General features: G+C 42.5%; 1 protein-coding gene across 1 annotated transcript; it reads left to right on the forward strand.

Moving 5' to 3' along the window:
• The first annotated feature begins 10,339 nt into the window (after positions 1–10,339).
• LOC139702461 (granulocyte colony-stimulating factor-like) lies at positions 10,340–14,474 on the forward strand. Its single transcript, XM_071603708.1, has 5 exons — positions 10,340–12,144; positions 12,310–12,470; positions 12,830–12,937; positions 13,065–13,211; positions 13,549–14,474. Exons 1-5 carry the CDS (start codon positions 12,036–12,038, stop codon positions 13,711–13,713), a joined length of 690 nt encoding a protein of 229 aa, XP_071459809.1. The 5' UTR covers positions 10,340–12,035; the 3' UTR covers positions 13,714–14,474.
• The last annotated feature ends 872 nt before the right edge of the window (positions 14,475–15,346 follow it).

The following is a 15,346-nucleotide window of genomic DNA, read 5'->3' on the forward strand; positions in this document are numbered from 1 at the left end:
TGAACCCAATCCAAAAAACTCACTTAACCACTGAACCACATTCCCAGCCACCCCCCTTTTTAGTTGTAGATGGACACAATATCTTTATTTTGTTTATTTATTTATATGTGGTGCTGATGATAAAATCCAGTGCCTCTCAGAGCTAGGCAAGCACGCTACCACTGAGCCACAACCCCAGCCCCATCCTTTTTTTTTTTTTTTTTAATTTAGAGACAGGATCTCACTGAGTTGCTAAGTGCTTTGCTAAGTTGCTGAGGCTGTCTTTGAACTCCCAATCCTCCAGCCTCAGCCTCCCAAGCTGCTGGGATTATAGGTGTATGCCATGGCACCCAGCCTAACTTTTATTTATTTATTTTTTTAAACTTTTTTTTTAAGTTGTAATTGGACACATTACCTTTATTTTATTTATTTATTTTTATGTGGTGCTGAGGATGGAACCCAGCACCTTGCACGTGCTAGGCAAGTGCTCTACCACTGAGCCACAACCCCAGCCCCAGGAATTAGTTTTGAGGGGGGGAAAAATGCACAAGGCTACTAATTGCAATAAATTATTTATAACAGCATATAACTGAAAATAATATAAAAGTTCAACAAAAAGGAACAATGAAAATATAACTATACAATGGAGTACCAGTTAAGCTCTTAAAGATGTAGAACTATCTGTCTCAGCAGTAAACATTTTGACACAATCATAAAAATATTACAAAACAATAGTGTTACTCCAGTTTTCTCTTCTATAAAACAGGAATAACAATAGAACCTGTCACACAGGTAGTTTTGGGAATTAAATGAGGTGCCACTTTTTTCTTTTTTTTTTTTTTTTTTTCGTTGTGGTGCTAGAGATTGAACCCAAGGCCTCACACATCATTAGGCAAGTGCTATCTACCTCTTAGCTACATTCCTAGTGAGATCAAACTTTTATTTATTACTTTTTGGAGGGATACTAGGGATTGAACCTATGCACACTTAACCAGTAAACCATATCCCCAGCCCTTTTTATTTTTATTTTTTGTTTTGAGACAGAGTCTTGCTGAGGCTGGCTTTGAACTTGTGATTCTCCTGCCTCAGCCTCCTTAGCTATGAGGTCACACTTTTAAAAAGATTGTTAGTACAGTGCTTAGTATATATAGTAAAAGCTCAATAAACAATATATACTTTAGGAGGAAAAAAGGTATACACAGAAAATTTCTGCAAGTACATACTGTACAATGATATACTACTGAAGATTATTATCATGCAATAATTCTTGGTTTTCTTGTATTTTCTAATTTTCCTACAGTAAATATAAAACACAATCTTAACAAAAGTTAACCATAGTTTGGCATTTTTTACTTTTATTAGTATTTCCTAATTTTATAGAAACTTTTTTGGGGGGAGAGGTAATAGGGATTGAATCCAGGGACTCACTCATGTACAGAATTCATTTCCAGGCCTTTTTATTTTGAGACAGAATCCTACTAAGATGCCCAGATTGGCCTTGAATTTGAATTTGCAATCCTTTCTCAAGACTCTAGAGTTGTTGGGATTACATGTTTGTGCCATTGTACCCAGCTCCACAATCACATTACAATAACAGTTCTGAAAATACTATTACTCAATACCCCCCAAAATGACACTATTAAACATTTAAGGACATGAGAAGCCATTCATACCATTCACAATATAGTAATGAAAAAAAAAAGCAGATTAGAAATCAGTATGTATAGTATGCACAGCCTCTTTTTTTTTTTTTAAGTAGAAGGGAAAGAAGAAGGAGGAGATATACATAAAACCATTATGAAGACTGGATTATAAGCTGGGTGCAGTTGTGCACACCTGCAATCTCAGCAGCTCAGGAGGCTGAAGCAGAAGGATTTCGAGTTCAAAGCCAGACTCAGCAATGGCAAGGTGTTAAACAACTCAGTGAGACCCTGCCTCTAAATAATTAAATACAAAATGTGGCTCAGTGGCTGAGTGCCCGAGTTCAATCCCTGATAAGGGGGGAGATTGGATTATGAGTGGCTATTCCTTTTTCCTTATCCACAGTTTCTAAATTTTTAAATATATCTCCCCCCCATTCCAGTTCTAGGGACTGAACTCAGGGGTGCTCTATCACTGAGCTGTGTCCCCAGCCCTTTTCATTTCTCATTTTTATTTATTTATTTTTGGGGGGTCAGGGATTGAATTCCAAGGGACTCAACCATTGAGCCACATTTCCAGCCCTATTTTGTATTTTATTTAGAGACAGGATCCCACTGAGTTGCTTAGCACCTTGCTTTTGGCTCAGGCTTTCTTTGAACTTGCAATCCTCCTGCCTCAGCCTTTTGAGCTGCTGGGAACAGGTGTGTGCCAACACACTGGCTTATTTTTTATTTTGAGGCTGGGTCTCTAAGTTGTTTAAGGCCTCTTTAAATTGCCCAGTCTGGGCTTAACTTATGAATCTCTTGCCTCAACCTCTGAGACCCTGGGATTATAGGTATGCATTACACCCAGCTGAACATATTACTTTTGTAAAGAAAATATTATTAAACTTGTCCAAAACTGAGCTCTTTCACAAACATAATTATTTCTTAAATAAAACCATCAATCTAGCTCCCAAATCTCTCAAATCTCCTTCCTCTTTCTGTCACCAAACTCTTTACGATTTTACTCTCTGGGCTGGGGTTGTAGCATGGTGGTAGAGTGCTTGCCTAGCTTGTGTGTGGCAATGGCTTCAATCCTCAACACCACATAAAAAAATAAATTAAATAAAGGCATTGTGTCCATCTATAACTAAAAAGAAATATTTTTAAAAAACATTTTACTTTCTAGGACTGGGGTTGTGGCTCAGCAATGGAGGGCTCGCCTAGCATGTGCGGGGCCCTGGGTTCGATCCTCAGCACCACATAAAAATAAAATTGGGGTGTTGTGTCCAACTACAATTAAATAAACAAATTTTTTTAAAAAAATTTACTTTCTAAATCATGTCCACTCTTCATCCTCACTGCTTTAGTCCAGACCCTCAGATTTTTTTTAGTTATAATTTTTAAATTTTTTTTTAGTTATAGACACAATATCTCTATTTAATTTATTTTTATGTGGTGCTGAGGACCAAACCCGAGGCCTCACACATGCTAAGCAAGCACTCTACTACTAAGCTACAATTGGAGCCCCCAGAACCTCAATTTTTAATAACAATAGTCTTTTGTGGAGTCCCAACCCCTAATCCACTTCCACACTGTAAGAGTGACCTTTCTAATACAAACTGAACAGGTTGCTCCAGTTGTTGAAATACTTTAACAACTCCCCACAAGAGAAAAATCCAAACCCTCAGCCTCTCTGGCTTCATCTCCTATCACATCATCTCAAGTAATAATCTAAACCTCCGTATGCTTTCTCACAAATCACCATCCTTTCACATTCTGCTTTAAGTGCCTTTCTTCTGACTAAAATCTGCTCACTTCAGACTCAGTTCAAGCATTACCTCTCCTCAGGGCCTTTGCCTCCCCTTCCTCCTCCCACTATAGCCACAGTAGCTCTTAATGAGCTTGCATACAAAATTTCACCTCAAATGGAGTTCATATACATCCTAAGAAGATGTCTGAAAACCAGAGGTTATGGGGAAAATAAGTACAAGTTGGCAGATCTAAACTCTAGTCCTACTTCTGAGACCAATCTAATTAAACAAGTCACTTTCCCCTTCCCACTCCCTACTTTTCCTGAACTGTACCCCAGTCTTTTTTTTTTTTTTTTTTTTTTTTTTTTTTTTTTGTGGTGCTGAGGATTGAACCCAGGGCCTTGTGCATGCGAGGCAAGCACTCTACCAACTGAGCTATATCCCCAGCCCCCCAGCCCTTTCTATTTTGAGACACAGTCTCATTAAGTTACCCAAGCTGGCCTCAAATTAAGCAAGTCACTTTTCCTCTTCAAGACACAATTTCTTACCTATTAAATACCTAATTATATAAATAATTATGTGCACACACATATGCATATGTATATATATTATGTACACACACACACCTCTGGACCATTTTTGTCAGAAGTTACTTTTACTTGTAAATTTTACTAAAATGAGAAGGCACAGATTCCTTCCTTTTTTTTTTTTTTTTTTTTTTTGGTACCAGGGATTGAACTCAGGGGCACTCAACCACTGAGCCACATCCCCAGCCCTATTTTTTGTATTTTTATTAGAGGCAGGGTCTCACTGAGTTAAGGGCCTTGCTGTTGCTGAGGCTGGCTTTGTACTCACGATCCTCCTATCTCAGCCTCCCAAACCACTGGGATTTAGGGGTACAACACCGCAACTGGCCCCTTTTTCTTTTTGAGACTGAGTATCACTAAATTGCTCAGGGTCTAAATTGCTAAGGTTGGCCTTGAACTTGTGATCCTCCTCTCAGTCTCCCAAGCCACTGAGATTATCCAGCTACAGATTCCTTCTTTATTATGTGATACCAGGAGGTTTCACAGCCCAGGTAAGGTTAGAGTGGCTGCCTCCCTGTTTTTTTTTCCTCCCATTATTGAAACTTTGTATTCTTACCAATCTATTCCATAAGCTTCTTTCTTTTTTCCCATTACTAAGGACTAAACCCAGAGTAAGATGTTTAACCACTGAACTACATTCCCAGCCCTTTTTAATTTTCATTCTTTTTTTTAATTAAACTTAGCAAATATCAACATTTTATTTTCTATTAATTCTTATTTTATCATCAGGCATATAGAAAGTCTATTAAGAACTTACTAAAAATATTCACTGAATTAATAACTTTCATTTTAACAGATATACCTATTGTGTTTCTTTTTTTATTTCATATATGACAAATAGTGGAATGCATTACATTCATAATTATCCATTCACAGCACAATTTTTCATAACTCTGTATATAAAGTATGTTCACAGCAAATTATGCGATTATACATGAGTTCTCTTATTGATTTTTTTTGCATTACAATTCTTAATACACCTTTATAACACAATTTATCATATCTCTGTTTGTATATAAGATATGCTGACACCAAATTCACATCTTCAGACATGTATTTTGTATAATGATGACCATCCCCTTCCACCATCCTTGCTATTCTCCTTCTCCCTCCCACCCCTATTCCCTATCTAGAGGTAATCTTTAATTTCCATTCTGAGGCAGCAATCTCACTAAATTGTGGAGGCTAGGCTTGGACTTTCTTTCTTTCTTTTTTTAAGAATTTTTAGTGTAGGGGCTGGCGTCTAGCTCAACAGTACAGTGTTTGCCATGTATGTGTGAGGCACTGCGCTCGATTCCCAGCACCACATATAAATAAGCAAATAAAAAATAAGGGTCCATCAAACAACTTAAAAAATATTTTTACATGGGCTGGGGATGTGGCTCAAGCGGTAGCGCGCTCGCCTGGCATGTGTGCGGCCCGGGTTCGATCCTTAGCACCACATACAAACAAAGATGTTGTGTCCGCCGAGAACTAAAAAATAAATATTAAAAATTCTCTCTCTCTCTCTCTCTCTCTCTCTCTCTCTCTCTCTCTCTCTCCCTCCCTCCCTCCCTCTCTCACTCTATCTTTAAAAAAAAAAAAAAAAAAATATTTTTACAAAATTTTAGTGTAGATGGACACAATTTATTTTATTTCTTTATTTATTTTTATGTGGTGCTGAGGATCGAACCCAGTGCCTCACATGTGCTAGACAAGCACTCTGCCACTGAGCCATGACCCCAGCCAATCCCTCCAATTCTTAAGCAACCACTGATCTTTTTACTATCTTCATAGTCTTTCTGATTCTAGAATGTCATATAGTTGAAATCATATACCATAGAGCATCTTCAGATTGTCTTTTCATTTGGTAATAGGCATTTAAGAGTCCTTCATGTCTTGACATCTCTTTTAGCTTCTTTTGAGATGAGGTCTCATTATATTGCCCAGGCTGATCTCTAATTCCTGTACTCAAGTGATTGTCCTGCCTCAGCTTCAGAGTTGCTGGGACAATAGTCACATGATACTACATCCATTTTTTAGCTCTTTTTCTTTTTTAGTGTTGACTAATATTCCATTGTTTAGATATACTACAGTCTGCTCATCCATTCCTACTGAATGACATCTTGGTTGCTTCTACGTTTTGTCAATTCTGAAGAAAGGTGCTATAAACATCCATGTGAAGGGTTTTTCAACTCCTTTGGGTAAATACTAAGCAGTGTGACTGTTGGATCACATGATAAAAGTATGTTGTATTCTGTAAGAAACTGCCAGACTTCTTCCAAAGTGGCTGTACCATTTTGCTTCACATCTTTGCAGCATGGGTGGTTTTGGATTTTGGCTATTCTTTTTTTCTTTGTTTGCTGGTCTGCAGTACTAGAGTTTGAACCCAAAGGCACTCAACCACTGAGCTACATATCCAGCCCTTTTTATTTTTTAGACAAAGTCTCGCTAAGTTGCCCAAGTTGGCCTCAAACTTGCGATCCTCCTGCCTCAGCCCAAGTTACTGGAAACATAGGCAAGCACTACTGCAACCACATAAAAAAGGATTTGTTTGTTTTTTGCCAGCACTGGGGATGGAACCCAGGTCCTTGCACATACTCAGCATGTGCTCTACCACTAAGATGTATGAATTTTGGCAGTTGTATAAGGTGTGTGGTGGTATCTTGTTTTAACGTGCAATTCCTTAATGACATGATGTTAAACATATTTTCATATGCTTACTTGCCATCTGTATATCATCTTTGGTGAGGCTGTCTGTTTAGGTCTTTTGACTTTTTGTATGTGTGTGCTGGGGACTAAACCTAGGGCTCTACCATGATAAACCCATGCTCTACCACTGAGCTACACCCAATCCCTATTTATCATTTTTTTTCTATTTATCATTTTTTAAAACTGAGTTGTTTTGTTTTCTTATTGTTCAGTTTCAAGAGCTCTTTATATGTTTTAGATAACAGTCCTTTATCAGATATGTCTTCTGCAAATATTTTCTCCCAGTCTGTGGCCTGTCTTTTTCTTCTCTTGATTTTCACAATCTTTTAAAAATAAAAAACCAGTCTTAGTTTGAGGGCCAAATAAAAATAGGCTATGGATCAGATATGACTCATAGGCCATAGTTTACTGACACCTGGTATAAGCACATTCACGGAATCTGATAAGAGCATAACTTACCACCTGAGAAGGTAGTCACTTATCAAGTAGTAGAACAGCACTCAAAAACTACAATAGCTGCCCCCCACAGTCACACTCATGGAAGCTGATCAGAGCATAACTACCAATGAAAAGTTAGCCACCTATCAAGTAACAAAACAGCACTCAAATATACTGCTGTCCCCCTATTATAGTTTTTTTTTTGTTGTTGTTGTTGTACTAGAGATTGAACTCCTGGGCATGCCACCACTAAATTACACCCCAGCTGCTGCTGCTATTGTTCTTTTTCTTCTTTTTTTTGGAGTCAGGGTCTAAGTTGCCAAGGCTGGCAAACTTGCAATCCTCCTGCTTCAGCTTCCTAAATTGCTGAGATTATAAGCACTTACTCTCAGGCCAGCCCTCTATTATAGTTTGTAACTAATTTGCATTTCACAAAATGAGGCTAAAACCAGGAAAGTAATTTACCCTAAGACATTAAAATAGGAGCCAAAGATATAACAGTAGTTACTTCTAAAATGATTGGTCTCAAGGAAATCCCATTTCTTCCTTTCTTTCCTTCTGTCTCAGTATGTTGTCCAGACTGGTCTCAAAACTGCTGGTCTGCAGCAGTCCTCCTGCCTCAGCTCCCACAAGCAGTTGGGACTATAGGTGTGCATCACTGTATCCAGCTAGGAAATTGCATTTCTTGATCCCCAAAACTGAAATATAAAAAGGGCTGGGAATGTGGCTTAGTGGCTGCTCATCTTAGAATGCATATCAGCTCTATGCCAAAGCCACCATGGCTTCCTCAGGCTAAATTTTAGCTAATAACAACCACAAGATTTCTAAGATTGAAGATAAGAGTACTACAGTTGTCCTCTGTCCTGTTACCAAACCAAGTACATTTTAGCCCCTGACTACCAAGCAATTCACTGCAACCAAGCAGAAGCTACACACACATTTCCAGACATTTTATATATAGGCAGTAAAAGATACTAGCCATTTTTCCTTTCCAGTCCTAGGATCTACAATACAGTAAGGAAAAGAAAATGTGCCTCTTTGTATTGTCAAAGCTAAAAAACAACTTGAAATCACAGTGCTATAACATCTTCAAAAAAGATGTTGCATAAATCCAAGGCAGATGATTATTACATCTATTTTCAAAGCCTGTGTCAATTTTCCATTTTTCCAAAAGCATTAATAGATTCCTGGATTTAGGCAGCAAAATATAGAGTAGCTAAATACTCATAATTAATATTTCCTCCCCACCCACATATCCTAAGAACCAGGGGATTTAGGGATTTAGCCAGAAAAATGGAGTCACACAAGGCCAAAGTTATTATCATCAGTCAATATTTAATACTAGGGAAGAGAGGGGAGTTAATCAGATGAAAGACACATCCTAATTTAGAAATGCAGACCAAAGCTAGACAGACTAAAACAGAGTCTGAATACAAAAGCAATGCTAGGTGATAGCTAAGGAGTTTGTCATGGAAGCATGAGATGTCACTCATAGTTGAGAAAGAACTCTTCTAAATCAGGGTTTTCAAATATGCCTTAAGATAAGATACATTTAGAGGATCTGTTTAAAACACAAACACAAAAATATCTGTGGGGGCTGGGGTTATGGCTCAGTGGTAGAGTGCTTGCTAGCACATGTAAGGCCCTGGGTCTGATCCTTAGCACCACATAAAAATAAATGAATAAGGGTATTGTATCCAACCACAACTAACTAAATAAATAAATAAATAAATCTGTGGGCCCTAAATCCACACCCACTAAAATCAGAAAATTTCCAGAAGACCTGATATTTTATATATTAAAGAAGCATTTTAAGTGATTCTTGGGGTTAGGGAAATCTGGAAAACACTGTATCAAAGGAGTATTACTAATCACAGACACAGTATTACACTGCACAGATACTATGGTGTTTGAATGGACATCTGCAAGAAAAAGCTGATGAATGTGTAGGTTAAACATGATAGACTAAATGCATTTATCAATGTTCCCTCATAAAAACACCATTAAAATGACAGCAAAGATGGGCTGGGGTTGAGGCTCAGTGGTAGAGTACTTGCCTAGCATGTGTGAGTTATTTTATTATAAATAAAATAAAGTTATAAGAAAGTGTTGGAGATAACTATTAGAATCTATGTTCTAATTGGTTGTACAATTTAAAAAAATAAGGGCTGGGGTTGTGGCTCAGTGGTAGAGTACTTGCCTAGTGTGTGAGAGGCCCTAGGTTCGATTCTCAGCACCCCATAAAAATAAATAAATAAAAAGAAAGGTATTGTGTCCAACTACCCCCCCCCAAAAAAAAAAAGACAGCAAAGAGCCAGGCCTGGTTGTGCACACCTGGAATCAAAGCAATTTGGGAGGCTAAGGCAGGAGTATCACAAATTCAAGAACAGTCCCAGCAATTCAGCAAGGCCTTAAGCAACTTAGCAAGACCCTTTCTCAAAAAAAGAAAATTTAAAAAGGGCTGGGGAGGGGCTAGGGCTGTAGCTCAGTGGCAGAGCCCTTGCCCTGCATGTGTGAGGCACTGGGTTTGATCCTTACACCATATAATAAAATAAACAATAAAAAAAGGCATGCTGTCCATCTACAACAACAACAAAAACAAAAAAAAAAGAGGGTCGGGGGCTGGGGATGTAGCTTAGTGGTAAAGTGTCCCCTGGGTTCAATCCCCAATACAGAAATAAAAAAGGAAAAGAAAAGCCAGCAACACGGGTTAGGGATGTGGCTCAAGCGGTAGCGCGCTCGCCTAGCATGCATGCGGCCTGGGTTCAATCCTCAGCACCACATACAAACAAAGATGTTGTGTCCGCAGAAAACTAAAAAATAAATATTAAAATTCTCTCTCTCTCTCTCAAAAAAAAAAAAAAAAAAGCCAGCAACAGAACAGAGATTTCTTTTTCTTTTCTTTTTTTTTTTTTAAGATACAAACCTAAAGAAAAGAAAAGAAAAAACAAGTTAGAGCTACAGCACAGTGGTAGAATGTGTAGTACTTAGCATGTACCATGAGGCTTTGGGTTCAATCCCAAAACTAAAAAAATGTAAAAACAAAACAAAACAAGAACAATGAAAAAAACAAAAAAGAAGAAGGAGGAAGGAGAAGGAGGAAGGAGAAGGGAGGAGAAGGGAGAAGGGAGGAGAAGGGAGAAGGGAGGAGAAGGGAGAAGGGAGAGGGAGAAGAAGAAGAAGGAGGAGGAGGAGGAGGAGGAAGGAGGAGGAGGAGGAAGGAGGAGGAGGAGGAGGAGGAGGAGGAGGAGGAGGAGGAGGAGGAGAAAGATGTCAACAACATTTTGAAAGCTGGAATGCAGATATACTAGGAATAAATAACTTCACAGAAGCCAGGCATGGAATCCAAGAGACTCAGAGGCGGAGGCAGGAAGGTCACAAGTTCGAAACCAGCCTTAGCCAATGTAGCAAGACCCTATTTCAAAACAAAAAAATTAAAATGACTGGGGATGTAGCTCAGTAATAAAATGTCCTGGGTTCAATTCTCAGTTCCAAAAGGAAGAAGAAAAAACATTTAGAAAAGGCTCAGAAATTAGAGGTGCCTGATACTTCTGGAAAAGAGGATGTAGGAGGGTATAATACAGGACTGAGGTTTTTGGCTCAGTGGTAGACTGGAAGTCTACTTAAAAACAACAACAACAACATATTCCTCTATCTTCTTCCATGCTACCACTTAGAAGATTGAGAAAATTGAACAAGAGGGCCTCTGAACCAAGGGACCTGTCACAGATAAGACAGGAATGCCACAATGAAAATAGGGAGATCAAGTAAAATATCTAACTACTCAAATAGCAAGTCCTCTTCTCCCTCCCCAACTCTCTTCTCCTATGTGGCTCCAGAATCAGCAGTTGTCAGACACACTCAAACACCAGCCACGGGCCTATACTCTATAGGCAAGAATATTCTGACCAGCCTGCCAGTTTACCCTACGGGTGTGATGAGCCCAGGGCCACCTAGTTTGAGCTTTTTAGTGTCTCATTCTTAAAAATAAACAGAGAAGGGCGGGAATTGTGGCTCAGAGGAGAGCACTCGCCTAGCATGCATGAGGCACTGGGTTTGATCCTCAGCACCACATAAATGTAAAATATATTGTGTGGGCTGGGGCTGTAGCTGAGTAGCAGAGCACTTGCCTATCATTCGTGAGGCACTGGGTTCAATCCTCAGCACCACATACAAATAAATAAAGTAAAGGTAGTCTGTTATCTACAACTACAAAAAAAAAAAAAAATTAAATAAAGAAAATATATTGTATCCACCTATAACTAAAACATAAATATTTTGAAAAAATAAACAGAGAGCCAAAAATTATCAGATATTTGAAGAAAATCTCTGATAGGAAGGACAGAATCAAAGCAAACAAACAACTTATGATGACGTGCAAAAATACTGATACATAAAATTCAGAGAATAAGCCCAGTGTAGTGGTGCACACCTGTAATCCCAGCAACACAGGAGGTGTTTTAAAAATATCTTTTTTAAAAATATCTTTTATTTTATTTTCTAATTTGTTCTAATTTGTTATACATGACAGTAGAATGCACTTTGACACATTGTACACAAATGGAGCACAATCTTTTAGAATTTTTACCAAAGATAAAGCGAGGGGCAAAAGGAGCTGCCCAGCACATCTGCCAGAGGAAGGGAGGCAGCGTCAGGTCAGCAGCCTGAACAGACTCTTGCCTCCAGGGCTCTGACCAGCCGCATAGCCTCCTGACAAGTTCTGTTCAAATACCCTGGGGGCAGTTTAGGCCTGGGTGGGGCTGGAAGGGGGAAGAGAGTTTGAGGGGGACTAGACATCAAAGAAGGATCAGAGATTCCACAATTTCACAAAACTTTCGCAAACAGCTTTTTGTCCACCCCCCCTGCATTGTCCTGGACGCCAAATTTGCATAAATCCTGGAAGTTATTACTAAGCATTATTAGTGGCAGCCCCAGGTAATTTCCTCCCAGGCCTCCATGGGGTTATGTATAAAGGCCCTCTGGAGTTGGCCCCTGACAGAGCCCAGAGCCTGCAGCCCAGACCCCACAAGACCATGGCTGGCCCTGCTGCCCGGAGCCCCACGAAGCTGATGGGTGAGGATCCTGGCTACCTATTTGCTCTGGGTTTGGGAGGGAGTCCGGAGTGGCAGAGGGGCTGGGATCTCCTTTCTGGGCTGGGGGATTGGAGACACTTGGCCTTGTCCCCGGGAGGGAGCCAGGTGGGAGGGGACAGCATCTCCTGAGCAGGGTCTGCTCCAGCCCTACAGCTGCTGCTGTGGCACAGTGCATTCTGGACGGGGCAAGAGGCTGTGCCCCTGGACCCTGCCAGCTCCCTGCCTGTCCCCCAGAGCTTCGTGCTCAAGTGCTTAGAGCAAGTGAGGAAGATCCAGGCCCAAGGCTCTGTGCTACAGGAGAAGCTGGTGAGTGAGACAGTGGAAGCCGCCTGAGGGTGTGGAGGAAAGAAGACCAGAGAGAGAGAGAGAGAGAGATGGAGGGAGCAGGGAGGAAAGGGGAGCTAACTGAGGGAACTGAGAAGATGTCATCAGGAAGGGGCGTAAAGAGTGAGACACATGGGGGACATGGAAGAGAATTAAGAGAGTGGAGCTGAGGCCGAAGGGCAGGGCCCAGGGCAGTCAGAATTGGGGCGCAGAGTAGAATGGGGCTGAGAAACTGGGCAGGACACTGAGGGAAGGGAAGCCCAGGGAAATGGGAAGGCTTAAGGAGGAGCAGCCTGCAACCTGGCCCTGGTGAGTGGTCCTCAACATCCTTCCATTCCCAGTGTGCCACCTACCAGCTGTGCCATCCTGAGGAGCTGGCGCTGCTCGGCCACTCTCTGGGCATTCCTCAGGCTCCCCTAAGCAACTGCTCCAGCCAAGGCCTGCAGCTGGTGAGTGGCTGGAGGGGAATGGGGAGAGGCAGGTCAGAGGGAGGGAGCACACCCCTATGCCAAGGTGCCTGGGAACAGGGAGTGGCCCACCCCATGCAGCGCCTACCTCTCCTACTCTGCTCTCCAGACAGGTTGCCTGAGCCAACTGCAGAGCGGCCTCTTCCTCTACCAGGGCCTCCTGCAGGCCCTGGCAGGGATATCCCCCGAGTTGTCTCCCACTGTGGACATGCTACAGCTGGATGTTGCCAACTTTGCCACCACTGTCTGGCAGCAGGTGAGCCCTGGAGAGAGAGGCAAGTGACTGACGGGGGTGGAGACCAGGTCATACTGCCATGGCCACACTACATCCTGGAAGCTCGCTACAGTCGAGAGAGCATTCTCGGGGGGCCTTGTGCAGTCAGCCACACCCCTGCTTTCAGGACTCTCCTGCTGGCCTACCTCCAGTCCCTCAAGCCAAGGGCAAGGAGTCAGGTCTCAGACCTGAGTCTCAGTTCCACCATGAACTGCGTGGCTGCCCACAGCCCTGCGCAACAGCCCCCTCCAGTGTTTTCTCACTTGCAGCAACTCCTGCTCAGCAGAGCCTGATCCCTCATCTCTTCTTTCATCTGCAGATGGAAGACCTAGGGGTGGCCCCTGCTGTGCATCCCACCCAGGGCACCATGCCAACCTTCACCTCTGCCTTCCAGCGCCGGGCAGTAGGTGTCCTGGTTGCTTCCCGACTGCAGAGGCTCCTGGAGCTGGTGTACCGGGTTCTGCGCCACCTTGCTGAGCCCTGAGCAAAGCCCTCCCCACCCAGTGTATTTATCTCTATTTAATATTTATGCTTATTTAAGCCTAATATTTAAAGTCAGGGAAGAGAGAACAGAGCCCCAGACCTCTGTATCCTTCCCTCCATCTCCGAGTTTCATTCTCCTGCCTGTAGCAGTGAGAAAAAGCTCCTGTCCTCCTGTCCACTGGGTGGGAGGTAGATAGGTAAATACCAAGTATTTCTTCCTGGAGCTGCTCCCTGGCCCTGGCTCTGTGGGGCACTAAGAAGAGCCACAGTGAACCCTGAGGTATCTACCTTGGGGCCCCAGGAAGCATGAGAAGGTCTCCCATGTGGGAGACAAACCAACCCTGTTTAATATTTAAACAGCAGTGTTCCCCAACTGGATCCTTGTATTCCTCGTTCTGGTCAGCCAAGTCCTGTGTCCCCTCACATCCCCATCCCCATAGGCATTATTAAGTCTCTGGAGAAACACAGGCAGCCGGGACTAGGAGTCTTGGACCTGGAATTTGTTGAAGAATCTAGTTTCTTTCTGTTTTGGGGGGCATGTTTGACTCCCAGTACAAGGAGCTCAGACATCAGTGTCCTTGGGTTTCTTGCCCCTGTCCCCACCAAAGTCAGATTCTCCTTTTAGGACTGGGATTAGGAAGGGAGAAGACAAGGGGCAATCACGAAGGGAGTGTGATGTGAAAGGAAGCCCAAGCTCAGCCTCTACCCTGTCCCCACTCTTCATTGTAACTGTGCTGAGGATAATAAATGTCCTCTAGTAAATGTCCTTCCTTCTTCTTGAGTCCAGCTAGTGCCTGGCCAGGGGCTGGTGAATGGTGGGAGAGGCCAGAGGGAGTGGGGAGGAGGCTGAGGAGGAGGCAGGTCCTCTAGCTCACCCAGCGCTGACTCCTTCAGCATGTACCGCCTGGGCGCCTACTCTGCAAGTGCTGGGCTGTGCTAGGGACAGAGCAATAAAAAGCACACATTCCTTGTCCTGGTGCAGCCATAGCCTTGTAGGAAAGGCAGAACGCAGACAGACTGTGGGTGCTGGAGGCGAGAGAAGGCTTGGGGCTAGGGTGGGCTCACCGGGCCAGACACAGGCCGACTGGGCTATAGCCAGGGGTCCTGAACATGTGCACAGCTGGCTGCTTTACCAGCTGCCATAAACTTGAGCCCATCCAGAGTTGCCCACAAAGACGGAAGATGAGGAAGCCGAGTGTTTGGTGACCACTTGGATAAGAACTCAAATTCCAGGGGCTGGGATTGTGGTTCAGTGGAGAGCGCTCGTCTAGCACATGGGAGGCCCTGGGTTCGATCCTCAGCACCACATAAAAATAAATAAATAAAATAAAGATATCATGTCCAGTTACAGCCAAAAAGTAAATAAATAAATAAATAAAAACATTAAATTTAAAAAAAAAGAGAACTCAAATTCCAGGCCCGGTTATCTCTTCCTCACAGAGCACTCGTCCAATCAGCCCTTTCCTGCCTGGCTCAGCCTGCGGGTGAAGAGGTCCCAGGGCAGGGCTGGGATGTGGCCAGGGAGAGCTGGGTCCTCGCCTCCTTACCACGTGTGTGAGGCACACCTGTAACTGAAGGGTCCCTGCCTGGTTTGGGAGTGTCCCCCAAGCCAAGTGGAGCCACCATCCTCAAGA

Source organism: Marmota flaviventris, chromosome 17 (genome assembly GCF_047511675.1).
Source record: "Marmota flaviventris isolate mMarFla1 chromosome 17, mMarFla1.hap1, whole genome shotgun sequence".
Classification (NCBI taxonomy): Eukaryota; Metazoa; Chordata; class Mammalia; order Rodentia; family Sciuridae; genus Marmota; species Marmota flaviventris.

Coding starts and splice junctions, on each gene's coding strand:
- LOC139702461 (XM_071603708.1), top strand. CDS start 12,036: ATGTATAAAGGCCCTCTGGAGTTGGCCCCTGACAGAGCCCAGAGCCTG. Junction 12,938..13,064: donor CCAGCCAAGGCCTGCAGCTG/GTGAGTGGCTGG, acceptor TCTGCTCTCCAG/ACAGGTTGCCTGAGCCAACT. Junction 13,212..13,548: donor CCACCACTGTCTGGCAGCAG/GTGAGCCCTGGA, acceptor TTTCATCTGCAG/ATGGAAGACCTAGGGGTGGC.